The following is a 27,864-nucleotide window of genomic DNA, read 5'->3' on the forward strand; positions in this document are numbered from 1 at the left end:
TATAATTTTGACCTAACCATTTGGAGGCCATTGAAGTCCATTATAAGGAGAATAATCCTGGAATGTTTTCATCAAAAACCTTAATTTCTTTGCGACTGAAGAAAGAAAGACATGGACATCTTGGATGACATGGGGGTGAGTAAATTATCAGGAAAATTTTATATGAAAGTGAACTAATCCTTTAATGTCTCACTCTGACTTTTACTGAAGCTTGTGTTGACAAAAATGTCAAATAACCTTCTGAAGTTAAAACCTGAACTTAATGGAATGAGAAATTAGTGTTGTTTAATTAGGAATAAAATTGGACGTAGGATTATGATTAGGGTATGAAAAAATATTTGCACTGGAAAAAAAAAAAAAACTTCTACTACTGCCTTTTTATTTATCTTGAATATGGGTGTAGCCTACATTTACATTAAATCCATTGTAATTATGTAAATTAAGAAGATCAAGAACTGATTATTTATTTATTTATTGCAGTGTTGGATGAATCTAAAATAAATCACACCAAGTTCTGCTTTGAAGGATGTGAAGGTACTGCAGGGAAGAAATATATTATAATTTTCTTTGGGGGGAAAAAACGCTAGTTAGTTAATGTGCTAGTTTTAATGTGTAAAAAGTGATTTGCTGGTCCCTAGGTTGGCTGACAGTCTGGAGGGTCTGTAAAGGTTGCAGTTCCCTATGAAGGAAACTGTCTATTAAATTTGCTAAATGTTCTGTTTCAAATTGTTATATTAATTTAAGCAAGATTGAGAATTCATGTGTGGTGCTCAGCTGTTATATGGAACTATGCGAGCTGCATGCCGTTCAAATATCATGGCCTTTGAGCTGGGTCATTGCAGCTATTAATGTCTTGGGCTCGAGAGAGCTCTGCAATCTCAAACGATTGTACAAGTTGTAGTTCAACTCAAAATACGGGTATTTATAAGTAATTTACACTTCTATTGTACATATTTAACAGCTGCGTAAAAAATAAATCATCGTATCCTCTTGTTCAAAAAGCGTAAACTTATATTGAAAACATAATTGGCGGATGGCTGCGCGCCGACCCCGCCCTCTAATTAATATTCATGAGGGGAACTTTAAATAAGGAGAGCCCTCAACGCTACATGGGTGCTGCGTGCGGTCTGGTGTTTACACTCTTACCTGAACCAAAGACGAGTCTTCTGTCACCATGTCTAAACCACTGTCAGACCACGATAGAAAGAAGCAGATTTCTGTGAAGGGGCTCGCCGGTGTGGAGAATGTGGCAGATTTAAAGAAAAACTTTAATCGCCATTTGCATTTCACGCTGGTGAAGGACAGGAACGTATCCACCAAACGGGATTATTACTTTGCGCTCGCGCACACAGTCAGAGACCACTTGGTAGGCAGATGGATCAGAACACAGCAGAGTTATTACGAGAAAGACCCCAAAGTAAGTTCATGCATGTAGAGATTGTACCAAAACAAAAGCAAATCCATGCATGACACTACTGCACCAAAACAAAAGACATGTTTTTTAAGCAATTAATAACTACAGTACATCTGTCAATGCATCTCTAATAACATGGCATTTGTGATGCCCTGCTTGACCACAGCATTGCTGACCTTTTGTGACCTTTCTTCACAGAGAACTTCAGGTAGACTGGGATAAACACCCTCTGCAAAATATAATCAGGATTCACTTACAGATTAAAAACAAAGTACAACTTTAGTACATCTTTGGTAGTCTAATGTAATTTCTTGGGGAATTTCTTGCAACTTGGGGAAAATGAATGAGCATTTTAGATGATCAATAGCATGATCTGTACATTACTAGCACTTTGTGCATCTCCAGATTAATGCGTCCTGTCATGTGCGTGCATAATGAATACGAATGGTGATAATGCAGATAATTTTTCATCTTTAGAACAAAGAAACAATATTTTCATTTTAACATCTATATATAATATTTGATCTGTTCTACACCATATTTCATTGAAAAATTACTAGAGGGACCTTCGCTATATATTTTATAAATATTAAAAAGATCAAGCAGCAGAAAAAGTATAAAAAGAACGAGTCAGTATTCAAGGCATCAAAATCTGAGCCGGAAGACAGGAGATGAAACCACAGCTCAGCATCCTTGACCTTTTCCTCTCCCGTCTAGCCCGAAATCCCTGGATGGAATTGGTGTCTAGGATATAAAGGTCAAAAGTTGCTCCCTAAATGAAAGGTCACTGTAGAAACCTATACGGGATGAGGAGGTGACATGTAATGCAACCTCATAATAAATCTGAGTTACATAAAGACTTTTTACAGGAAATATCATAAATAAAAATGACCTGGACGTCTTCAGAGAGTTCCATTCTGCTCCTGTTCCTGTAGGTGGACATCAGCAGTAAACCTTGACTTGAACATTAGAGCTCCAATGAGGCTCATGACTGTTTCCTTGAAAATGTGATTGTGGAAATTATGTGCGAATTAAATTTATCTAAGAAACCAGTTACATGATTTCAAAGCTTTTAGATGCTAAGAAACTGCTGGTATGGGTAGAAGTTTGTGGTTTACCTGGACACTGCCATCTGTTTCATAGTTTTCAACATCAGTAAAAATTTGCACAACATTGGTCTGCACTCAGACCTTCTTCATTAGATGCTTTACAGAATATCATCACACTCTCTGTAACCTTTTCTGGTGACCTCACTGCTGGTTATTTTTTGCCAGTGTTATATAACACCAATGACCTTCCCCAATCTCTGACTAGTCTGTTTCAGCCCGTCGTGCCGCCACACGCCCACTCTCACCTCTACTGTCTCTTTCTCTCTCTTGCTTTTCATACCCAACACCAAAGGAAGGCCTAAAATGTCAAAGGCTACAACAGGGATGGTATCGGATTGCCATGTGTTAAATCATCCCTATGCTAGGAAGTATTAAAATAGTCCTAAATAAATCTAAAAATAGTGCCCAGGCGGAGGGCGGTCTGTGGGGTCTTGACTTGGTAACCCTAAATCAATATATTGAAGTACATAAACATTATGTAAACAATGTCAGGTTCCTTGCTGTATTTCTATACTGTATATGTATGTACAGAAATGTTAACACTTTATCAATAAGGTTTCATTTTCTAACTTCACTAGTTAACATGAGCTAACAATGAAAAATACTTCTACATCATTTATTAATATTAGTCAATGTTAATTTCAACATTTTTAGATTAAGCCAATGAAACCGGGAGTTAGAGTATCTGATTTGAACAGTACTAAGTATTTGTACTAAATGTAGGCTGAAAGATCCAGTAGTCCTCAACACCTAAGGGTCATGCCAGAGGAAAACAAGAAACAGTTGATTTGTGAGGAGAGCAATCACGTTTATTTTCTAAAATCAAAATAAAACTGAACGCCTCAATGTTGCAATAAGCGTCTACAAACACTCAAGTCTCGGTTAAGCTCAAGTGCTCAAAAAGGCCATAAGTAAACCAAGGTCTCTTCAATATAAGGGATAAAATAATGTTAAATAAAATGAAATAGTCAAAGCCTACTTGCACTGGACGTGCTAGTTTCGTCCTCATCTCATATATGAAACACCTGCGGTTCAGCAACTACCTGCTAATGCACTCACATTCGCATAAAGTAGTCCTGTTAACAAGTTTGTGTAAGGGCAATACGAACAAGATATAGTACCTTCAATGCCCTGTAGATGGCGATATCATTTCTTTTGTAGAAGAAAATAAACTGCTGCAGAAAATGTAAGAAGTAATTGCATTACTAAACACAAAAATGTATTGTAGTAAAGTGTAAATATACTCATTCAAAAATGCAGTCAAGAGAGTAAAAGTTGCTAATATCTTTGACATTCAGTAAACCTACAAAATAGCCAAAGAGATACTTAAAGGTATAGTTCACCCAAAAATGAAAATTTTGCCATCAATTACTGACCCTCAAGTTGTCCCAAATCTGTATGAGTTTCTTTCTTCTGTTAAACACAAAATAAGATATTCTGAAGAATGTCGGTTAGCAGACAGTTGATGGGAGAATTTGACTTCCATAGTATGGTCAATTGCTACATTCTTCAAAATATCTTATTTTGTGTTCAACAGAAGAAAGAAACTCATACAGGTTTGGAACAACATGAGGGTGAGCAAATGATGACAGAATTTTCTTTTTTGGGAGAAATTTTACTTTACACCACTGGTTCATGTTAGCTAGTGCATTCAATGCAAAGTTCTGTCATGAAACTCTAGATGGCACAGGCTAATAGGTCCTTTAACTCAACCTGCTCATCATTATCTAAAGGGCACAGATGATTGGTTCCTGCTGTATCAGTAGCCAATGAGCTTGCATGCTCAACCTTCAAATACTTGGGTAGCATTTGCCTTCACAGTGCAGCGCGCGCTTTCAGAAACCCTCCACCTTCCCCAGCTCCACCTGTATAGATGTGCTATGGGTAATTCATGTACACTATATTGTACAGCATCAGCATGTCTTAGTTGTTCACAGCAGTGTGTTGTGTATGTATTGGCAGTAGCAAGTCCTGTACTTGCTCTGCAGCATCAGCAATAAAAGCAATAGCAGCAGCGTAGCAGATCTATTCCGCCAAGGCCAAACATATCAACATTGTCATACCCATTACCATGCCATTAGTTGTCATGACAGAACTAATGTTAACAAATGAGACCTTACTCTAAAGTGTTACCAAAGTAATAATCTCCTGACTATCTCTGTCTTATCCTTGTGTCTGTTAGCGTGTATATTACCTTTCCCTGGAGTTCTACATGGGCCGTACCTTGCAGAACACAATGGTGAATCTGGCCCTGGAGAACGCTTGTGATGAAGCCACGTATCAGGTAAGACAACACAATTAAGCCAGTGTATTGCTTTAGATGATAGTTTTGAAACCAATGAATGATTACATACCTTGTTCTTCAGTTGGGTCTGGACATGGAAGAGCTGCAGGAGATGGAGGAAGATGCTGGACTGGGAAATGGAGGCCTTGGTCGTCTAGCTGGTTAGTAATCTGACCTCAGGACTGAAAGAGTAACAATTATTCTCAGTATATGGATTTTTTGAACATTGCACAAGAAAGTCAGAGAATAGTGGACCAGCCTGCTTTTGAAACTTTCAAAGCTATACAGAACCTTTCACAGGCATAATAAATCTGTTTCTGAAAAGGCTCACCCACCCTTGGTCTCTCTCTTTGTCCGTTAGCTTGCTTTCTGGACTCTATGGCCTCTCTTGGCCTGGCTGCCTACGGTTACGGCATTCGCTATGAGTTTGGTATCTTCAACCAGAAAATCTGCAATGGCTGGCAGGTAGTTTAAATTACCTTTAATAGTTTGACTTGATTTAAAAAACAAAAAGAAAAAAAAAAACACCTAGAACACACTAGTACGACCTATCATTGCAATGCAACCACCCAGAACTCCCAAGCAACCACCAATCATTGCCCTATAGCTAAAAGAACACCTATCATGGCTTTATCAACCACCCACAACACCATAGCAAACACCTTTTCACATTCACATTCTTTCCATTTGTAAACATTATGCATACATATTACTTATAATTAAACATGTTTACTCTGCACATATCTTGAAATTCTGATAATATCAATGATCGACAGGTTGAAGAAGCAGATGACTGGCTCCGGTATGGTAACCCATGGGAGAAAGCTCGTCCAGAATATATGCGCCCTGTGCACTTCTATGGTAGGACAGAGCATCACCCAGATGGAGTGAAATGGGTGGATACTCAGGTATAGCATCACCATTCATAAAGCTCTACAATTGTGTGTGGTAATACTATATTCACAAACCTATTTATTTTGTTTACCCAGGTTGTCTTGGCTTTGCCCTATGACACCCCCGTACCTGGATACAGAAACAACATTGTAAACACCATGAGGCTGTGGTCTGCCAAAGCCCCTTGCGATTTCAACCTGAAAGACTGTGAGTACCAGTAACAGTTATGGTACATGCTGAAAGAACCAGCCTAGACCTGCATACTAAGACTCAATATACTTCAAGCTAAATTGAAGAATGAACAGGTCATTTTCAACAAAATCAGGCCAAAACTAAGTTAGTTTGGAGCACATTTTGGGAGTTCAAAAGAGTTTGCCAAAGTGAACTTTTCGGAAAGGCTGATAAACACCTTTGATAAGGCTGATAAACTACCGTTGGTCTGTGGCAGTGGCTCTGAGGCTCCGCCATCTTTTATGTGCAAATCTTATCTGGTTCGACTTTGCCGTGAGTATATCAAAGCCTTAAACCAGGGGTGTGCAATCCTGCCTCTGGAGGGCAGGATTGGGCACTATGCTGCAGATATTAGCTTCAAACCCAATTAGACACATCTGAACGAGCTAATCTGAACTTCAACCTAGTTCTTACTAGGCATACTAGAAACTTTCAGGCAGGTGTGTTGAGACAAGTTGGAGCTAAACTCTGCGGGACAGTGATCCTCCAGGAGCAGGTTTGGACACCCTTTCCTTAACCAGATTGGAATCTGTCTCACATGTTCTCCTTCCATCCTCAGTTAATGTTGGTGGCTACATTCAGGCCGTGCTGGACAGGAACCTGGCGGAGAACATCTCTCGTGTGCTCTACCCCAATGACAACGTCAGTAAACACACAATAGGTCCTCATTTTAAAGGAATAGTTCACCTAAAAATGAACATTCGGTCAAAATTTCCTTACCCTCATGTTGTTTCAAACGCACAAGGAAGACATTTTGAGGAAGATGCTGGTTGCTCTTACAATGTATGAAGATTGAGGCTTTCAAGCTTTAAAAAGGGTCACAAAAGCATCATAAAAGAAAACCATTCAATCTCTGGGTCGACTATTCCTTTAAGGACAGCCATAGTTATGACACAAGTGGTCTTTAAGCACCTGCCTGAAGCTTTCGGTCCATGTCTTCTTATAGTTTTTTGAGGGTAAGGAGCTCAGATTGAAGCAGGAGTACTTTGTAGTGGCTGCGACTCTCCAAGACATCATCCGCCGCTTCAAGGCTTCCAAGTTCGGCTCCAGGGATATTGTGCGCACAGACTTCAGTGCTCTGCCTGACAAGGTCAGCTTATACATATCTGAAGTTCTTCTAATGTCTCATTGAAAGATGTATGTCTTGAAGTTGCTTTCAGCAGTGAAGGGTATGAGTGTCACAGCTCTGCTTATCTTGATCTTCTTTTGTTTGGCTGCTCTCAGGTGGCCATTCAGCTGAATGACACTCACCCTGCCTTAGCCATCCCTGAGCTGATGAGAGTGCTGGTTGATGAAGAAAAACTATCTTGGGAGAAGGTTTGAGACTTGTGAATGTGATTTTTTTTTTTTTTTTTTTTTTTTTTTTTTTACAGTGATAATTATGTAAATGAATCATTCCTTCAGTTTTATACAACACTGAAAGGCCACAGACTCATAACTCTAGAGGGCGACAGAGTACAGAAAAGCTCAGATCTCATCATTACATTAACTATTTTACATTTAAAGTAATATTTGTTTTGCTCTCTTAATATAAATGAAGTCTACTGGATAAGTTTTAAGCCAAACCATGTTGACTCTCTCACTCACTACAGGCATGGGACATCTGCGTTAGGACCTGCGCTTACACCAACCACACTGTGCTGCCTGAGGCTCTGGAACGCTGGCCTATTGACCTCTTCCAGTCCCTGCTGCCCCGGCACCTCGAGATCATCTATGAAATCAACCGCCGCCACATGGAGGTCCAGCTTCAACACAACACAAAACTATAACACACTTTTACACAAAACTTGAGAGCCAAGAATTGGCTGTTCAAAAGCTTGTAAGGTTTTTAAGTAAATTTCTAATGCTTTGATCTGTATGTGATCCAAAATACAGTAAAAACTAATATTGTGAAATATTGTTACAATTTAAAATAATTATTTTATATTTTAATGTATTTTAAAATGTACTTTATTCCTGTGATGGCAAAGCTGAATTTTCAGCATCACTCCAGTCTTGAGTGTCACATGATCCTTTAGAAATCACTCTAATATACTAATTTGGTGTTTAAGAAACATTTTTTTTATCATTATCAATCTTGAAAACAGTTGTGGTGCTTAATATTTAATGGAAACCACAATTCTTTTTTCCAAATTATTTGATGAATAGAAAGTTCAAAAAACATTTTGACTATTTTGTAACATGATAGAAGTCTTTACTGCCACTTTAGATCAATTTAATGCACTCTTGGTTAATAAAAGTATTCGGTTACACTTAGTTTTGATGGTCCACTTTAGACATTCTACTAACTATAAGTAACTTTGCAACTACATGTCAACTAACTCTATTAGTAGACTGTAGTAGACAAATATTATCAATCCAAAATGTTGCTGATAGATGCCATAACATCAAAAAGTGTGTTTTGTGAGTGTGTTGAATACAGAACACAGTCTGTTTGTTGTTATAGCGCGTGTCCTCTCGTTACCCCGGTGATGTGGACCGAATGCGCCGCATGTCTCTCATTGAGGAGGGCGGACAGAAGAGAGTCAACATGGCTCATATGTGCATAGTTGGCTCTCATGCAGTCAATGGTGTGGCACGTATCCACTCGGACATCCTCAAAGCTACCATGTATGTATTCAAAAACATAAAGATAAACCATGTTAATCACAGATCTTTACAAACTATCTGAAAGACCCCCTGTGGTGAAAATCAAGTTTTTAATGTTGTTTATATGTCTGTGATGTTTTTAATATGCTTTAAGACAAACCATGTGCAAATTCACCTCTTCCGGAAGCTCAAACGTGCTGTGTAACCAATAAGGTTCATTCTCGTGTGTTACGCAGCACTTTTGAGCTTCTGAAAGAGTTTTGTTCTTCTGCGTCATTCAGGTTAGGTTGAGCTTCTGCTTATGTTCGCTGATCAATGTTTATATGCAAGTAAAAGCCTAAATTAAATCTGTTCATCATAAAAAGCGATTGAGTCTCTTCAGAAAATTTGGACTAAACCGCTCGATTCACATGGATTAGTTTTCCAGCCTCTTTATGAACTTTTTGAAGCGTCAAAGTTTCAGTTGCGAAGGCAGTCTATGGAAGGAAATCTGACAGAATTCTGTCATCAAAAAGATCTTGATTTGTGTTTCTAAGATGAACGTCTCATTTTGGGGTGAACTAACCCTTTAATTATCGTTATGTGTCCGATGTTGTAAAGAGCGATACCATTGTGCAGCGTTTACTTCAGTAAAGTTGACCGAGTGGATCTCTGAGCTGGTGTGAGTGGGGGCGGGGCTAATTTGCATATTAATCAGTCCGCGTTTACTAACTGAAGCCAGGGTGTAGACTTATATTTAAGCTGTTTTAAGGCATGAAGAATTTTGTCATTTTGGTGATCAAAGATGAGTTTTGAGGGATAAAATTATTGACTACAGGGGGACTTTGGTATTAAAGAAATAGTATAAATGACAATTCACAAATGTGTCATATGACAACTTTGTGTTCCCCGAAAGAAAAAGACATTGGATCATTAAGTCAGTGAACTGAACTTGATAATTGAACAAATTGTTGTTTTGAGATTGTGCCGCTTATCTAGTTCACAAAGTGGACTGAACGATTTGTTACTGAAATGTTCTTACTTACAAATCACCCAGTCAGAGTAGTTCTCAGTGAATAATTGACTTAAATTTCTACTAGTTTCAAATGACATGAGGGTGAGTTAATAATGACAGAATGAATCATCTATTCCTTTACTAAATAGATTCAAAGACTTCTATGAGATGGATCCACACAAGTTCCAGAACAAAACCAATGGTATCACCCCTCGCCGTTGGTTGGTGATGTGCAACCCTGGTCTGGCTGAGGTCATTGCAGAGGTTGGTGTTGCTGTGCTTCATAACTTCATTTGTTGTTTGTTAACATAACTAACTACGACAGGACAGCAGAAGTTTGTGTGCACTAATTGCACTGTTATATACAGTAACGTATAATGTCATGATGTATAGCCTGCTTTGACTTTCTGCTCAAATGTTAGAGAATCGGAGAGGACTTCATTCGCGACCTGGATCAGCTGCAAAAGCTTCGTAATTTTGTCAACGACGATGCTTTCATTCGAGATATCGCCAAAGTTAAACAGGTTAGAGATGATGAATATATGGCACGTATCAATGGCCCAGTGGGTTTTGGAGTTTAAAATGGATTTCTCTTGATGTTCGCACCTCTTCTAGGAGAACAAGATGAAGTTTGCTGTGCACCTGGAAGAGCACTACAAAGTAAAGATCAACCCCAACTCAATGTTTGATCTTCAGGTGAAGAGAATCCATGAGTATAAGAGGCAGCTGCTTAACTGTCTGCACATTATCACTTTCTACAACCGTGAGTGTCTTCTGCACTTTAACTCCTTCATGTCCCCTTCTCATTATCACTATCACTTAGGGGTGTTTTTTGGAATTGAAAATAAACATACATAAATCAAATATTTTATATTATAAATAATATAAAAGAAAAAAATATGAAAAAGAAATAAAGCATAAATAAATAATTAAAATAAAATTCCATAAAATATGAGTTATTTTTATTTTGCAGGTATCAAGAAAGAGCCTAACAAACAGTGGACCCCAAGAACAATTATGATTGGAGGAAAGGTAATCTTGCAATGTGTCAACTGACTTAAATGCAGTCAGATTAGCATGAAGAGGTTTATTTGATTCTTTTGTCATATTTGAATTGTTGTATGTGTTATTATGTTCTTGCTCAATCCTTCCCAGGCTGCCCCAGGCTACCACACGGCTAAAATGATCATTCGTCTCATCACAGCTATTGGTGAGGTGGTCAACAATGACCCAGTGGTGGGCGACCGCCTCAAAGTCATTTTCCTGGAGAACTACAGAGTTACCCTTGCTGAAAAAGGTGCCATATTACAATATCAAGTGTCTTGATATTATCCAAGATTGTGTTTTCATATAAATTAAATGTGCATTTGTTTTATTTTTCATACCTTGATAATTTAATCATATAATTTACGTTTTGATAATTGGACATGAGCTCTACTACAGACAATATTCAAATTAATTAATATTAAATGTAATTAATTAAAAAAAATTTAAAATAACATGGTGGTAAAAACATGAAGCATTGTAACCTCTGTGGATCATGCATATTAATTAGCTGATTGATATTAATTAGCTCAATCTCCATATAGTGACATCTAGTGTTGGGGGTAATGCATTACAAGTAACTTGAGTTATGTAATCAGATTACTTTTCCAAGTAACTAGTAAAGTAACGCATTACTTTTTCAATTTACAACAAAATATCTACTTTTTCAGATAAGTAATGCAAGTTACTTTTTCACATTTACTGATTGACAGCTCTCGTGTCCCCATGTGAGTGAAGAAGTGCAGAGGTGTTGTGTGCGCTGTGTAAACATGATGGTTATTGTAGTTCTAGACTAAATGTGAACATGCATTTACTCATCTTACTTGCATGAAAACATTCAGTATTCCTCAAAATGAATAAAAACTGTGAAATGTAATCTCAGAAGAATTTTACCCTAATAATTAACTATATTAAATTACACAAATATACTTGATGTATTTACTCTCACTTTATTAACCAATGTCTTTGCTGCTGACCTTCGATGATCCAATTCAACTGTACTAATAAGCAAAAATTACTTTAGATTAGATTTAGAAATAAGAGTGTTGAACTTCCTTCTCCTGTATCCTATTCTTCTTTAATCCAAAATGGCGGCACAGCAGTTTGTTTGAGCTGCGCCCTTTACTGTACAGGCGTAAATATGCATTTCCTTCAGCCTGAGGCTTATTCATTTCACTTTTGGTGTGAAAGGGCCTTTACATTTTCCAAAAATGTAACTTTTTTTTGTTATTAGAAACAAACAAGCAAGCCCAGCCCAAGTGAGAAAAAGTAACGCTAAAGTAACACATTACTTTTCAGGTAACACATTACTCAAAAAATAACTAAGTAACGCAATTAGTTACGTTTTTAGGGAGTAATGCAATAATGTAATGCATTACTTTTAAAAGTTACTTTTCCCCAACACTACCTGCCCATCTTCGTTTCCTCACTTTAAAACTAATTCCAGCGGCATTTATACTGTCTTATATTCGCCTGAAAGTGTGAGTCATGTGGTCATGAAGAATCTCCCTGCATATTGTTTTCTTTTTATCAGTGATCCCTGCATCTGACCTGTCCGAGCAGATCTCCACAGCCGGCACAGAAGCTTCTGGAACAGGCAACATGAAGTTCATGTTGAACGGAGCTCTGACCATCGGCACCATGGATGGAGCCAATGTGGAGATGGCAGAGGAAGCAGGAGAAGACAACTTCTTTATTTTCGGCATGAGAGTGGAGGATGTCGAAGCCATGGATGCTAGAGGGTTGGGAAAATATGCAAATTTTATTACTAAAAAAAAAAAAAATTAAAATTTTTTTTTTTTATTATTGTACTTAGGATTTAGTGATAGAATAATAAGCACTCACACAGTGTATGTATGTACTGCGTATGACATGACCTGCAGATACAACGCATCCGAGTTCTACAATCGTATTCCAGAGCTGAAGCAAGCCATAGACCAGATCGCAGGAGGATTCTTCAGCCCAAAACAGCCAGACCTCTTCAAGGATATTGTCAACATGCTTATGCACCATGATAGGTAGAGAAACAGGAACAAGAAACTTTCACATACACATTGCCACAAACAAAGATAGTCAGTAATAGACACCATTTTTCCCGTTGTACAAGGAAACACATACAATGACCAAGATAGGCATTATTTTTTACAGTAAATGTAAATTGTACAGCCATCCATTCTGGAAACAAATTTTTTTCTTTTTCAAAATGATTTGTATTTCCCCCCATTTTAACAACTATATACAAAATATATGGGGAGCTAATAATAACTTATAACTCTTAAAAGTACTGTACCTTACACATCAATCATTTGCTGTTCATTTCACATAGAATCTGGTGATCATTTGCAGTCCATTTTCTCCAGTTAAAAAAGCTTAACTTCTATATGGGTCTTAACAACTTTTAACAACATTCATATATGAATCATCTGTTTTTTGTTTTTTTTTTGCACAGGTTCAAGGTGTTTGCTGACTATGAAGACTACATCAAATGCCAAGAGAAAGTCAGTGCTTTGTATAAGGTGAGTGTAAACTGTTTTTTGTTAAATTGGCAAAGAGAAAGAGAGAGAAATTATGAACTTTAATGATTTATAAATCTGCTCCTTTTGACAGAAACCCAAGGAATGGACCAAGAAAGTCATCCTCAACATTGCTGGTTCGGGCATGTTCTCCAGCGACCGCACCATCTCCCAGTACGCCCGTGAGATCTGGGGTGTGGAGCCCACTCTGGAGAAGATTGCTGCACCTGATGACCCAAAATAAACCTCCACCTGCCCATCTCGAACCAAGAACAACCTGTATGATCGAGCAACACTAGATGCTCCCTCTTCATGAATCCAGCTACACCTGTCCTGCTCTGTCTTCCTATGGCGACCCGAACACAATCTGTCAATCTTCAATCTTTAATTTTCTGCCTCATTCACTTCACAAACAATCAATAACTTCAACAAACTCAATCAATGTTCAACAGGTAACATCTATATCAGCATTATTCAGCAAAAACCAGGGCTGCGTTTTCCAAAAGCATTGTAGATCGTAGAAACTATTGGCACCAATGGTCTCTACGATCTACATAGGCTTAGTGTTGGGGAAAGTTACTTTTAAAAGTAACGCATTACAATATTGCATTAACTAGTTACATTTAATGGAAAGTAATGCGTTACATTACTTTTCTGTTACTTTTTCTTATCTGGGCTGGACTGTTTGTTTGTTTTCCTTATAACAACAAAAAAAAGTTATTTTTTGTAAATGCAAATTCACATCTGTACAGTAGAGGCCGCAGCTCAAACAAATCTTTCAGGCTGTGCTGCTTTTCTGGATTGCAGAAGAAAAGGATGCAGGAGAAGAAAGTTCAACACTCTTACTTTGTCAATAAAAACAAAAAAAAATGAAACACAAATGTGATGTTTATTTAATGTCGTTTTTGCTTGTTAGTATGGTTGAATTGGATTATCAAAAGTACATAAAGTTTATTTGTATTCTTTAACATTAATTATTGCAGGTTTGTGTAATATTATGAGTTTGCATTTCACTGTTTTAATTCATTTTGAGGGATACTGAATCTGTTTTTGTGAGATGAATAAATGCCTGCTCACATGTAGTCTAGGGGGCTGTTTACACGACACCATTATCAACTAAAAACGTAAAACTTTTATGCGTTTTGGCCGTTCATTTACTTGACAACGGCGTTTTGGGTGCCTGAAAAGGAAAACCTTTGAAAACGGGTTTCAAAATGCAAGTTTTTGAAAACTGTCTCCGTGTAAACAACAAAAAAGTGAATCTGTGAAAACGATGCCGTCATGCACATGCGCATTACACGTTCAGTCTGTAGTGTTTTATCGCCATCTAATGGCCTGCCAGCAGAATACAGCATTTTTAGTCATTTTCACGGATTCGTGGGAATGGGGATCGTTTTGACAAAACTCAAAGGAACAAACTTCTCTGTTTTAAGCATATCGTTGTCGTGTAAACGTACCCTAGAACTACAATAATCATCATGTTTACACAGCGCACACAGCACTTCCGTTTTCTTCTCAACATGTGGACAGGAGAGTAGTCAGCCAATAAGTGGGAAAGCAAAGTGACTTGCGGTACTTATTCGAAAAAGTAACTCGGATATTTTGTTCTAAATTTAAAAGTAATGTATTACTTTACTAGTTACTTGAAAAAAAGTAAGCGTTACCCCCAACACTGTATAGGCTAATGGTGCTCTTGGGAAATGCTCTAAATTGCATATTCAGAATGAGATGAGGAAAAATCACATCTAAGAAGGTTCTTGATGTTATATTTGGGTTTTGAAATTCAATAGAGTGTTTTTTCCCCATCTAAACTGTTCAAACACTGCATACTTGGAAAAAAATCCAATTAAATGCAATCTCAAACACTGTTGCATTTGGCTGTTAGTTCTTAAAGGATTAGGAGCATGCTTAAAATGACAAGATTGTCAGTAATGTGTGCAAAATGGCTGGTGTAGGGGGTCACGGTTATTTTTTAATGCGAGACAGTAAGCATTGCTCATAGATATGTTTGAATTTGAGGTTGCTGCTTGCACTTTTAACACTTTTTGGGATTGTGTAATGTGAAAAAGTCACAAAAAATCTCTCTCATCAGCTTTCATTAATAATCATAACCAGCTATCCCAAATACAAGGCCTTTTTTTCAGTTATTTTTGTTAAAGAGCAACACAATTATATAGTAAACTACAAATAAACTGCTTTGCTCTGTCATTTATCGCACCAGTTTCCTAAGAATGAGAATAAGTGTTATGTAAACACACACTCGTTGACCCATTCATGCTGGACACTTGAGTATTTACCCACGTGTGAGCAACCTCTCACACACTCTTGTATGCACACAAGCAAAATTTCAAATCAGGGGTCAGTTATGCTATACTCTGCTAGTAAATAACATACATGACGTGCAGTACTATAATGGTTAACCTGCAATGTCTAGAGCTTGGTTACTCTGCCACGATTACGTGAGGAATGCTAAATTCCCCTATTGCACCATCAACCTTGAGGTCATCTCACAAACTGGCAGGGGAATGGAAGAAACTGGCTCGATCTGTCACAGTGTGTTTCAAGCGAAGAGTAACTCTGAGTTATTTGCTCTGGCAGCTGGTAAACGGGTCTTGACTTTCCATTCATACTGCAGAACGGGGGCCACTGGATTATCAGAGATGCCTGTTGCTTCAGTTTACAACATTCTGTGCAAAATGTCAGTGGAGTTCATCAAATTAACAGTGAATAACTTTAACTCACTCAATCAATGTTCAACCGGTAACATCTATTTCAGCCTTAGTCAGCAAAAACTGAGGATTCGGGATTCTAGTAATTCTAAATCTATGCAACCATAAAGTGTTCACTTTGACACAAAATATTTGTTGTATCATAAATTCATACACATCAATACTGGCCACTGAACATATTCAGGGTTTTCAAAGTAGGGTCTGGGGAAATTTGGGGAAACTGGAGAAATTTGAGAATAAAATTACTTTCAGTGTACATGTTCAATATTATTTGTTATTTATTTAAAAGTTATTTTGGATAAGTTATTTCCTTGCCATTGTTATCTGTAGCTTGCTCACTAGTTACTATTTATTTACTATTTAGTCACTATTTATGCTGCTTTGGAACAATATTTATTATTAAAAGTGGAAAACAAATAAATTTAAATTGAATTAAAAATGTTTCTCTTATATAGTAATATTATACAAAGTTTGACTTATACAAAGTTTTAAAATATATATTTATATTTTTATATAAAGTATAATACATTTATATCATTGTATTTGTTTAATAATTATTATATGCATTACCATTTATTATTTATTTGATCAAAAAATACAGTAAAAAATGAATATGTTATTATAATTCCAAACAACTGTTTTTAATATATTTTAAGATGTAATTTATTCCTGTGATGGCAAAAGCCATTTTAATAAATAGAATAAATGTATATCATACATTATATTTGCTTAATAATTATTATATACATTTATTATTTATTTGATCAAAAATACAGTAAAAAAGGAATATTGTGAAATGTTATTACAATTCCAAACAACTGTTTTTAATATATTTTAAGATGTAATTTATTCCTGTGATGGCAAAGCTGAATTTTCAGCAGCCATATTACTTGAGTCTGTCACATGATCATTCATAAAATTAAATTACATAATTTTGCAGAGATTATGTTGTCTTATCACACTCATTTTTTTTCCCCCACAGTTTAAATGGGTCTAAAAAATATATATCTGCCTTGAAGGAGCTTCATCACAAGGGGGTCCTTAAAATGTTACAGCATTAAACAGGTTGAAAACCGTGATCACACACAATTGATGAAACTGACTTATTCTTTCAAGTGAGGTTTATGGCCTTGCATTAGACTGAACATGTATAACCTATACTGTAGGTAGGTATGTGTGTGTGTGTGTGTGTGTGTGTGTGTGTGTGTGTGTGTGTGTGTGTGTGTGTGTGTGTGTGTGTGTTTATGTGGTAAATTTTGAACTTTGAGAGTCAGAGGACATACAGGAACCTGTCTATGGCTAAATATCTTTGGTTACTCTTCTACTTTGTCTTATCTGTTCTGTCTCACTCATAATTGCTCAAGTAGACAGAATGTTCTGCCTACGTTTAGCTAAGCACAGAGTTATTATGCCTTAAAATCATTAATTTACCCATAATCCCCTCCCCCTTTCACATTCATAATAGACATGAACTCCCGTACACTAATCTACCCCGAGTCGTTCTCTGATCCTCACAGCAGCACCCCACTGGCTTGGACATTGGACCAGCTTCAGGACACAGCAGGTACGAGTCAAGGGATTCCAGAAGGAGCACAACAACTTCAGTCTAGCTGAGGCATCTCTTCCCGCACCTCATGGAAAAGTCTGTTCGTGCCACAAGCGGTTTAAACGTGGACCTTCTAATCCAGAGCAAACTTGTGGTGTATTTCCACCCAAAAGCCTGAGGAATTTAAGAGCTGATTATACAACAACACATAACAGTTTCTCTATTTATTTCTCCTATTCAGAATCACTTTCTAGTTCCATTTGTTTTCTAGGGAGAAAGTTCAGGACATTCTTCAAGTCACAACAGGTCCGTGCGCACTTGTTTTTTTATGCTCATCTGTTTAGGGTATTTTTATTTATCTTATTTGTTTTTAATTTTTATTGCTTTTTTTATTGCTGAAAAATTTGGTGTAGAAACAATTTTCACTCAAATTGTTTGTAACAATTAATTACAGCAAAACATTGAATTAAACATGAAATTTTAAGGTAAAAAGTCTGAAATAGTTTTTTTTTTTTTTTTTTTGGAAAACTAAACAAACAACTTCGAAAACTCTTTTTTTTCTCTTTTTTTTTTTTTTTTTTTTTACAGTGTATACGCCAGTATTATTAGCATAATATGTTGGCATCTCTATAATATCTACACTTGTGCTTTTAATTATTTGGATAAACACATCTGCTAAATTATTGTATTTAAATATTATGTTGCACTGTAATTCTATTAAGATAAATGCAGTGCATGATTTCATAGCTGAATTTTCTATAAGGGCTTTTGACCAACATACCTTATCTTTTCACTGTATTCCCACAGATAAATTTTACAACCCACTAGCCAGAACATTGGGTTATAAACTGTATTCCTCACCTGTTGTTGTGGACATCTGAGCCATGGCCTTTTCTGACCTGCTGGAGCAGGTGGGCAGCACTGGACGCTTCCAGATCCTGCATGTCACCATGTTGAGTATGCCCATCCTGATGATGGCCAGCCATAACCTGCTGCAGAATTTTGTAGCCGCTGTGCCACCGCACCACTGCGCCCCCCACGCCAACCTCTCAATGTCCTCCATGGGGGACGTGCTGCGGGCAACGGTGCCCCTGGGCCAGAACGGCAAACCGGAACGCTGCAGACGCTACGTACATCCTCAGTGGCAGCTCCTAAACAGCAATAGTTCAGAGAGCCTATGGGAAGAGGGTGTGGAAGAGATAGAGATGCAGAGCTGTGAGGATGGATGGTACTACAACATTACAGAAATGAGCTCGACTATTATTACTGAGGTAAGTGGTAAATGTCTTTCCATTGTTGTTATTATTAGCAAACTTTCATGGTGACATAAATGTTCATTTCAATATGTAATTATTCATTTATTAATACATTTTTAAAATCAAAAGTTGTGTGTGTTAATATTACTTAATGTACTGTGAGCTAACATGAACAATGAACAATATTATTTTTATTAAATTGCTGTAAAACATGTTGTTCATTGTTAGTTCTTGCATGCATTAACAAATGAGACCTTATTGTAAAGTGTTACCAGAAAAGTACAATAATTAAAAAAAAATCATATATTTGTAAGTGCGCCTTGTGTGTTCAAATACTTTTTTGGATCACTGTATGACCTCTGCCTGTTCACCACACTATAAGCAAAGACAGGAAAGTAGTATGTTTTTTCTATGTGCTTTTAATTAAAATGTTGATTCTTTTAGTGGGACTTGGTTTGTGACCACCGTGCCCTAAAGCAAATGAGTCAAACTACCTATATGGGAGGCGTCCTTGTGGGAGCAGTGGTTTTTGGGGGACTTTCTGACAGGTTGTTACAGTTAATACAACAGCAACAACAATATAATAATAAACTCCTGAAAAGCAGGTAGCACACTAAATAAATTCCTCTTTACTGGTGCAGGTTTGGCCGGCGTATTTTACTGCTGATTTCTAACTTGATGATGGCGGTTGGAGGAACATGTGCTGCCTTCTCCACCTCCTTCACCATGTTTTGCCTTTTCCGTGTCTGCTGTGGCATGGCCCTGTCTGGTGTGGTGCTCAACTCCTTCTCTCTAAGTGAGTATAGTGAATAACACAGCTGTAGATTCGTTGTTGGCGTCTATTCAATGCATTTGATTTACATTGTATTTGGCGACATCTAGAGGAGAAAAGCATGAAGTGTCATTGTTGCTTTTCCTCAGTTGTTGAATGGATCCCTACGCGTGTGCGGACGGTGGTGGGCACAGGAACAGGCTACTGCTACACAACAGGCCAGCTGATCCTGGCAGCCGTAGCTTACAGCATCAGAGACTGGCGCTGGCTCACACTGGCTGTCTCTCTGCCTTTCTATGTATCCTTCCTCTACTCATGGTGGGTCTTCTGCTCATGGCAGTTTCTACTAAACAAACTGTATTTCTGTGTAAACCGTTATAAATTTCATAGGATCCTTTGAATAGAAAGTTCAAAAGAACAGCATTTATTTGAAATTAAAATCTTTTGTAACATTACTGTCACTTTGGAACTCTATGGAAATGGACGCTAAGAAGAAGCGCACCATACAACCCAAATTTCGGAAATGTTGGGACATTTTTTAAATTTGAAAAAAATAAAAACTAAAAGACTTTCAAATCACATGAGCCAATATTTTATTCACAATAGAACATAGATAACATAACAAATGTTTAAATGAAGAAATTTTACACTTTTATCCACTAAATGAGCTCATTTCAAATTTGATGCCTGCTACAGGTCTCAAAAAAGTTGGCACGGGGCAACAAATGGCTGAAAAAGCAATACATTTTGAAAAGATTCAGCTGGGAGAACATCTAGCAACTAATTAAGTTAATTGATATCAGGTCTGTAACATGATTAGCTATAAAAGGGATGTCTTCGAGAGGCAGAGTCTCTCAGAAGTAAAGATGGGCAGAGCTGTGAAAGAGTCCGTAAAAAGAATGTGGAATACTTCAAAAACAATGTTCCTCAATGTCAAATTGCAAAGGGTTTGCAAATCTCATCATCTACAGTGCATAACATCATCAAAAGATTCAGAGAAACTGGAGAAATTTCTGTGCTTAAGGGACAAGGCCGAAGACCTTTATTGGATGCCCAATAACTTTATTGGATGCCCGTGGTCTTCGGGCCCTCAGACGACACTTCATCGCTCATCAGCATGATTGTGTTAATGACATTACTAAATGGGCCCAGGAATATAGTTCCAGAAACCACTGTCGGTAAACACAATCCGCCGTGCCATCTGCAGATGCCAACTAGCTCTATCATGCAAATAGGAAGCCATATGTGAACATGGTCCAGAAGTGCCGTCGTGTCCTGTGGGCCAAGGCTCATTTAAAATGGACTGTTTCAAAGTGGAAAAGTGTTCTATGGTCAGACGAGTCCAAATTTGACATTCTTGTTGGAAATCATGGACGCCGTGTCCTCCGGGCTAAAGAGGAGGGAGACCTTTCAGCGTGTCATCAGCGTTCAGTTCAAAAGCCAGCATCTCTGATGGTATGGGGGTGCATAAGTGCATATGGTATGGGCAGCTTGCATGTTTTGGAAGGCACTATGAATGCTGAAAGGTATATAAAGGTTTTAGAGCAACATATGCTCCCCTCCAGATGATGCCTATTTCAGGGAAGGCCTTGTGTATTTCAGTATGGCAATGCAAAACCACATACTGCAGCTATTACAACAGCATGGCTTTGTCGTAGAAGAGTCCGGGTGCTGAATTGGCCTGCCTGCAGTCCAGATCTTTCACTTATAGAGAACATTTGGCGCATCATTAAACGAAAAATAGGTCAAAGATGACCACAAACTCTTCAGCAGCTGGAAACCTATATCAGGCAAGAATGGGACCAAATTCCAACACCAAAACTGTTTTGAAAAGAAGAGGAGATGCTGCACCATGGTAAACATACCCCCGTCCCAACTATTTTGAGACCTGTAGCATCAAATTTGATTTTGTGTATAAAATTGTAAAATTTCTCAGTTTAAACATTTGTTATGTTATCTATGTTCTATTGTGAATAAAATATTGGCTCATGTGATTTGAAAATCTTTTAGTTTTTTATTTTGGGCAGTCTGGTCAGTCACTCAGCAGCTTTTACGCCTTCGCGCTTTTGTTATGGAGCGTCATCATTGTAGCGCGTTCTCATTGGTTTGCTGGCCTATAGTGAATTTCATAAGCAGGATAAGCTGTGAGCTGATAGCTTGCCCAAGAGGAAAAATGAGCTGCTGCCAGATCTTGATCACCAAAAATCACACTGTATTTGATACAAAACTAACTAGACTTAACCAAATGGGAGGAAAAATCATAACTAAAACTATTTTCATAGCACTTCATTTTCTCCATTGGGATTTTTTTACGAAAACTTGTTTTTTACGAAAAATTGTTTAAGACAGTCTTACTGTAACCAAAGAGCATAGAAGTATAAGTTCTTTGCTGTAACTAGGCCTATCAGTGGATGTTAATCGATAGTCTGTGCAGTTGTTAACGTCATCAGTTTGCATAATTTCAACTTATTTTTTAAAGAATACTGATATTTTTATTTATTATAGCCTACTTATATTAATTATAATTACATTTTATTTTTTATTTATAATAGGCTGCTAATACTAATTATGTTATACTTATTTTTAATTATTAATTTTAAAAATACATACGTTTAAATTGACACAATGGTGTTTTTTATTTGTTGTGTCTGATTTAGATCTGTGTCCTAAACTGATACATTTAAAGGTGAAGTGTGTAGTTTCTGTGAGACTAGCGGCACCTAGCGGATTACAAAAATACAGCATATTTTGCAAACGCACCTTTCGCATGTTGCGCCTCCATCGACTCAAACATCACAAAAGCTCTTACGGTTGCTTGTGAAAGCACGTCTCAGGTAAATGTAGACTACCTTCAATAAAAGGTCCAACATATTATAAATACTTTTCGCTGTGTTGCTAACTGTCATGAGCAAACAAATGATTAAACTAACAATGTCCAGAGAGAACGCAAGCGTCTCGCTTATTAGCTATAAACCCATTCAACGTAACTGCATCGGCTACATTTTTTACATGACTCACCACCCAGCATACCCGGTTAAAAAAGTCACCGCTCGCCACTGATATATATACAGTATTTCACAGAAGTGAGTACACCCCGCACATTTTCATGTGACAACACTGAAGAAATGACACTTTGCTACAATGTAAAGTAGTGAGTGTACAGCTTGTATAACAGTGTAAATTTGCTGTCCCCTCAAAATAACTCAACACACAGCCATTAATGTCTAAACTGCTGGCCACAAAAGTGAGTACACCCCTAAGTGAAAATGTCCAAATTGGGCCCAAAGTGTCAATATTTTGTGTGGCCACCATTATTTTCCAGCACTGCCTTAACCCTCTTGGGCATAGAGTTCACCAGAGCTTCACAGGTTGCCACTGGAGTCCTCTTCCACTCCTCCATGACAACATCACGGAGCTGGTGGATGTTAGAGACCTTGCGCTGCTCCACCTTCCGTTTGAGGATGCCCCACAGATGCTCAATAGGGTTTAGGTACCCTCAGCTTCTTTAGCAAGGCAGTGGTTGTCTTGGAGGTGCGTTTGGGGTCGTTATCATGTTGGAATACTGCCCTGCGGCCCAGTCTCCTAAGGGAGGGGATCATGCTCTGCTTCAGTATGTCACAGTACATGTTGGCATTCATGGTTCCCTCAATGAACTGTAGCTCCCCAATGCCGGCAGCACTCATGCAGCCCCATACCATGACACTCCCACCACCATGCTTGATTGTAGGCAAGACACACTTGTCTTTGTACTCCTCACCTGGTTGCCGCCACACATGCTTGACACCTTTTGAACCAAATAAGTTTATCTTGGTCTCATCAGACCACAGGACATGGTTCCAGTAATCCATATCCTTAGTCTGCAGCCTTTGTCGACAGCCATGCAGACCAATTTGATGCAGTGTGCGGTGTATGGTCTGAGCACTGACAGGCTGACCCCCCACCCCTTCAACTTCTGCAGCAATGCTGGCAGCACTCGTACGTCTATTTCCCAAACACAACCTCTGGATATGACGCTGAGCATGTGCACTCAACTTCTTTGGTCGACCATGGCGAGGCCTGTTCTGAGTGGAACCTGTCCTGTTAAACCGCTGTATGGTCTTGGCCACCATGCTGCAGCTCAGTTTCAGGGTCTTGGCAATCTTCTTATAGCCTAAGCCATCTTTATGTAGAGCAACAATTATTTTTTTCAGATCCTCAGAGAGTTCTTTGCCATGAGGTGCCATGTTGAACTTCCAGTGACCAGTATGAGAGAGTGAGAGCGATAACACCAAATTTAACACACCTGCTCCCCATTCACACCTGAGACCTTGTAACACTAACGAGTCACATGACACCGGGGAGAGAAAATGGCTAATTGGGCCCAATTTGGACATTTTTACTTAGGGGTGTACTCACTTTTGTGGCCAGCGGTTTAGACATTAATGGCTGTGTGTTGAGTTATTTTGAGGGGACAGCAAATTTACACTGTTATACAAGCTGTACACTCACTACTTTACATTGTAGCAAAGTGTCATTTCTTCAGTGATGTCACATGAAAAGATATAATAAAATATTTAGAAAAATGTGAGGGGTGTACTCACTTCTGTGAGATACTGTATATATATACACACACACACACACACACAATATAATATTGTAGCTAAAGAAAAATAATTGCAGCTAATAAGCTAACCGAGCTAGTTGCGATAAATAACAATTTGCACAAAGCAATCCTCAACATATTACGCCTATGAAAAACTGCCTATTAAAAATTCCTTGTAAAAAGTCAACCACTTGAAAGTCAGTGTATATTTTGCTCATATGTAGCAGTAGTTATGTCTGAGTTTTTGTCTTCTGCAGGTGGTTCTTAGAGTCTGCTCGTTGGCTGGTCCTGACCAAGAAATCAGAGCAGGCAGTAAAAAACCTCAAAACGGTGGCTCGCATAAATGGACGCCGTGCAGAAGGCGATAAAATCAACCTTGAGGTATGACTTTATGAGAGTTGTGTCAATTTCAGCATCCTCCAGGTCCTTGGAATGCTTATTCTGTTGTGGTTGTGCATGCAGATGTTGCAAGAGTCCATGAAGAAAGAGATGGCCTGTTCAAAGGGGTCTTACAGTGCTCTAGACCTCCTTCGCACATCCACTATGAGAACCATCACCGTGTGCCTTAGCGCAGTCTGGTCAGTCACTCAATCCTACCATTTTATTCAGTACCAACCAGCATTTGAATTATACCACACTTGTGACCTTTGAACTGTAACATCTCAGGTTTTCAACCAGCTTCGCCTACTACGGCCTCTCCATGGATCTGCAGAAATTTGGGGTCAGCATTTATCTTATCCAGGTCATCTTTGGAGCAGTGGATATACCAGCCAAAATTGTTGTTACGATATCCATGAGCATGTTAGGACGAAGACCATCTCAGTGCGGAGCTCTTGTACTGGCTGGCGTAATGATACTCATTAATCTTCTGGTGCCTTATGGTGAGAATTTGAGCATGGTTGGCAGTAGAGGACAGTAATAATAAAACTGCAGTCTCATTGTCACGTGGGGTCATTTGTTTTCAATAGCTGTTATCCCTGTGAGATCTAGATGTTTGTCTGTTTTTCAACATCACAGAAATTGAGACATGGCGTTTCAAGTTTGACATTCACATGGCTGATCATGGAACTATGTGTTCGTGACTCTTGTTTTTGTGCATGTGCAGACCTGCAAATGTTACGCACCAGTCTGGCAGTGATTGGGAAGGGTTGCTTGGCTGCGTCATTCAGCTGCTGTTATCTGTACTCTGGAGAGCTGTATCCTACGGTCATCCGGTAATTAAAATCCCAAAACAACTAAAAAATTCCCTGCAATTCACAGTTTAATTACACTTGGTGCAATTTGGGGGTTGTTATGGTCTTTTTATTTACAGGAATCAAATAATGAAAGGATTTTAAATGGATTTAAGGGAATAAAGAAAAAGAATAACTGTAAAAGAACAAGAATATTTTTTTTGTAATCATTTTGAGCCATTTGTAAATATACACACATTCACGTCATGAAGGCTAAATGGTTCAGCCTTTATTTTCAATTACACAAAAAAGTCAAATATTAAATGTTTAGCTTCTTACATCTTCGCAGTCTTTTATCATTAAAAAAGTGCTACACTGAAATTCATATTCAGTGTTTGTGAATACCTTTTAGTTAAATCCCGCCTTCTTTGATTTGATTTGTCATATCAATCATTTAAACATTGACGAGCACTGTTGAGGCCTGTTCACACCAAGAATGATGACTATAAAGATAATGAACGATAAAGGTCTGTTTATTCTAAGCTCACGCGCTGTGGTTTTAAAGTGTGTACAACGTGTTTTTGCTGCATTTTTACCGTTATAACCAGCAGATGTCCTCAGCGTGCTATGTTTCGAATGAATAGCTAGTGTAATCGATATAATCTAACAAAGAATTTAGCTGACAAAGTCAATATAGTGGAATAAAAACAACGCCTAGACTTTTTCACTGCAACTTCAAAGGAAGCAAGACAGTGTTGTCGAAACTAGTTTTGGATACCTGAGGTAATTTTATGTTACACTGTTTGCTAGCCTGGCATAATTGTTAATACTTCTCACCATTTATTCCGTGGGTATGACCGATTGTTTTCCATATATCCATTTTCTTTAAAGTATCCTTGAAAAGGGGGGTTGACTTGTCAAATAGTGGTGGCTTTTTCTGGACCTTGGCGATTAACTTCTCCGCAATGTCGTCCGCCATTTTAAATGCTCAAGCCCTTAAATTTGAATGGATTCTGATTGGCTGTCAGTGTTTTATCGTTAAACAGCTGGGGAAAAAAAATAATTCTGAAAGTGATCCCAACTATATCATTTCTCTATATCGTTATCGTTGTAGTGTGGACAGTGCTATTCTTTTATATTTAGAATGATTTTTAGATCTATATCTTTATCGTTATCTTTATAGTTATCGTTCTTGGTGTGAACGGGCCTTTAGACCATTGACTGCAGCAGACCTTTTAAAACTTCTGTCATTCTAACAACAAATAGAGCAGCATCAATTTGTCAATTTCTAATTTTTGGTGGGTGTTGACTTGTTCCCCTCTATGTCTTTGGTGGTTACGGCCCTGTTTGTCCATCATTTTGTTTCTTTTTGACAAGCAATAACAAATCCCATACTATTCCCATACTGATGTCAACTTATGCAATTTTCTGCTGTGTCCTCTCAGTCAGAACGGAATGGGATGGGTGTCCATGATGGCTCGGTTTGGAGCAATGGTGGCCCCCATGGTGCTTCTTCTGGGAGAGGATTCCCCATGGCTACCTGGTTTTATCTATGGAGGGGCTCCAATTGTCAGTGGAATCTTCGCATTCTTTCTCCCAGAAACCCTTGGACAACCTTTACCTGATACTATCCAGGATGTGGATGACAGGTGAGCCATTGGTGGCTTGATACACAATAAAGTTTTGTGCTAGTTAAAGCTAATCCAATATGTTGCAATTGATATTGCAAGAGAATGTTGTCCCAAAAGTTAACGTGTAATGTGTGTCATGTGTAAATGGTTAACTATAACATGTTTTCCGACTCTTTCACTTATTACAGAGGTTTAGGACGGAAAAATTCCAAAAGAGTACCTGAAAAAGAGGATTTGGCCAAGAAGGATCCCAGTTGTATCCTCCTGAAAGAGTCTGTATGAGACGGTCACTTCACTGGAGTATCTGACTTAAGTATGTTGGAAACACATAAATAGAGATAATCATTGCCATACAGGAGAGAACTTAAGTGTCAATGTGATGGAAACAACCAATGGCTGTAATTGGGGGTTTCTTTGAATCTGAATGATAAATAGTTGGCTCATCAATGGTATCTTCTTGTTTTTCTGACTGTAATAAGTTAAAATTATTATTTACTTGTACAAAGTGAGGGATAGAGCTTCAAATGGAGCTTTGTGCTGTTTAGAAATCTTTACTGTTTTATATATATGTATGTGTGTGGGTGAGTGTGATTTTTTTGTTTTATTACATGAATGATAAAAAGAAATAAAGAACACAAATTGTTGATAAATGGGGTTTGCGTTTGTTTTGTTAATATTTATTCGAACTTTCATAAGTAGTCTTCTGTAAAATGCATCCAAATTAGTAATAAATATTCATTATTTTGTTAAATAATTTCATGTCATACTGTCATTTAGCCTAATAGCTCTTGGTACATTGGCTGATTACTTCACATCACAGGCAGATTAAATTAATTTATTTTGTATTTAATAAAATTATTTTGTATTTGAGTGACAATTGAGTGACAATTTCATTTATGGAAACCGAAGCTAGCTATAGTTTGTCGCTCTGTAATTTTCTAGCAGTGGTTTTGTATGCTGATTTTAATAGTCAAAAAAATATTTTGTTTGTTTTTAAGATTTTATTTATGGGATTTGGTTTATGAATTTTTCCAATATGGACCCTTGTAACAGACTGTGATTACATGCCGCTCTTGAGTAGCGTTTCCCAAAAACATTGTAAGC

At 37.9% G+C, this 27,864-nt stretch overlaps 2 protein-coding genes across 2 annotated transcripts; both read left to right on the top strand.

Annotated features, from left to right (window-relative positions):
• The first annotated feature begins 1,097 nt into the window (after positions 1-1,097).
• pygma (phosphorylase, glycogen, muscle A) lies at positions 1,098-13,953 on the top strand. Its single transcript, XM_051878502.1, has 20 exons — positions 1,098-1,417; positions 4,706-4,807; positions 4,890-4,968; positions 5,169-5,272; positions 5,584-5,715; positions 5,797-5,908; positions 6,492-6,574; positions 6,879-7,022; positions 7,157-7,249; positions 7,525-7,671; positions 8,379-8,542; positions 9,665-9,779; positions 9,938-10,039; positions 10,131-10,278; positions 10,489-10,547; positions 10,671-10,812; positions 12,094-12,301; positions 12,443-12,577; positions 13,009-13,075; positions 13,167-13,953. The coding sequence occupies exons 1-20, from the start codon at positions 1,175-1,177 to the stop codon at positions 13,314-13,316; spliced, it is 2,529 nt and encodes an 842-aa protein (XP_051734462.1). The 5' UTR covers positions 1,098-1,174; the 3' UTR covers positions 13,317-13,953.
• Positions 13,954-17,282: 3,329 nt separating this feature from the next.
• On the top strand, positions 17,283-27,410 carry slc22a6l (solute carrier family 22 member 6, like). The gene is made up of 11 exons (XM_051878503.1): positions 17,283-17,653; positions 18,155-18,618; positions 19,048-19,151; positions 19,245-19,399; positions 19,525-19,693; positions 24,215-24,338; positions 24,420-24,535; positions 24,624-24,838; positions 25,063-25,171; positions 26,575-26,778; positions 26,949-27,410. Exons 2-11 carry the CDS (start codon positions 18,232-18,234, stop codon positions 27,040-27,042), a joined length of 1,677 nt encoding a protein of 558 aa, XP_051734463.1. The 5' UTR covers positions 17,283-17,653; positions 18,155-18,231; the 3' UTR covers positions 27,043-27,410.
• The last annotated feature ends 454 nt before the right edge of the window (positions 27,411-27,864 follow it).

The sequence above is a fragment of the Ctenopharyngodon idella genome, chromosome 21, assembly GCF_019924925.1.
Source record: "Ctenopharyngodon idella isolate HZGC_01 chromosome 21, HZGC01, whole genome shotgun sequence".
Taxonomy (NCBI): domain Eukaryota; kingdom Metazoa; phylum Chordata; class Actinopteri; order Cypriniformes; family Xenocyprididae; genus Ctenopharyngodon; species Ctenopharyngodon idella.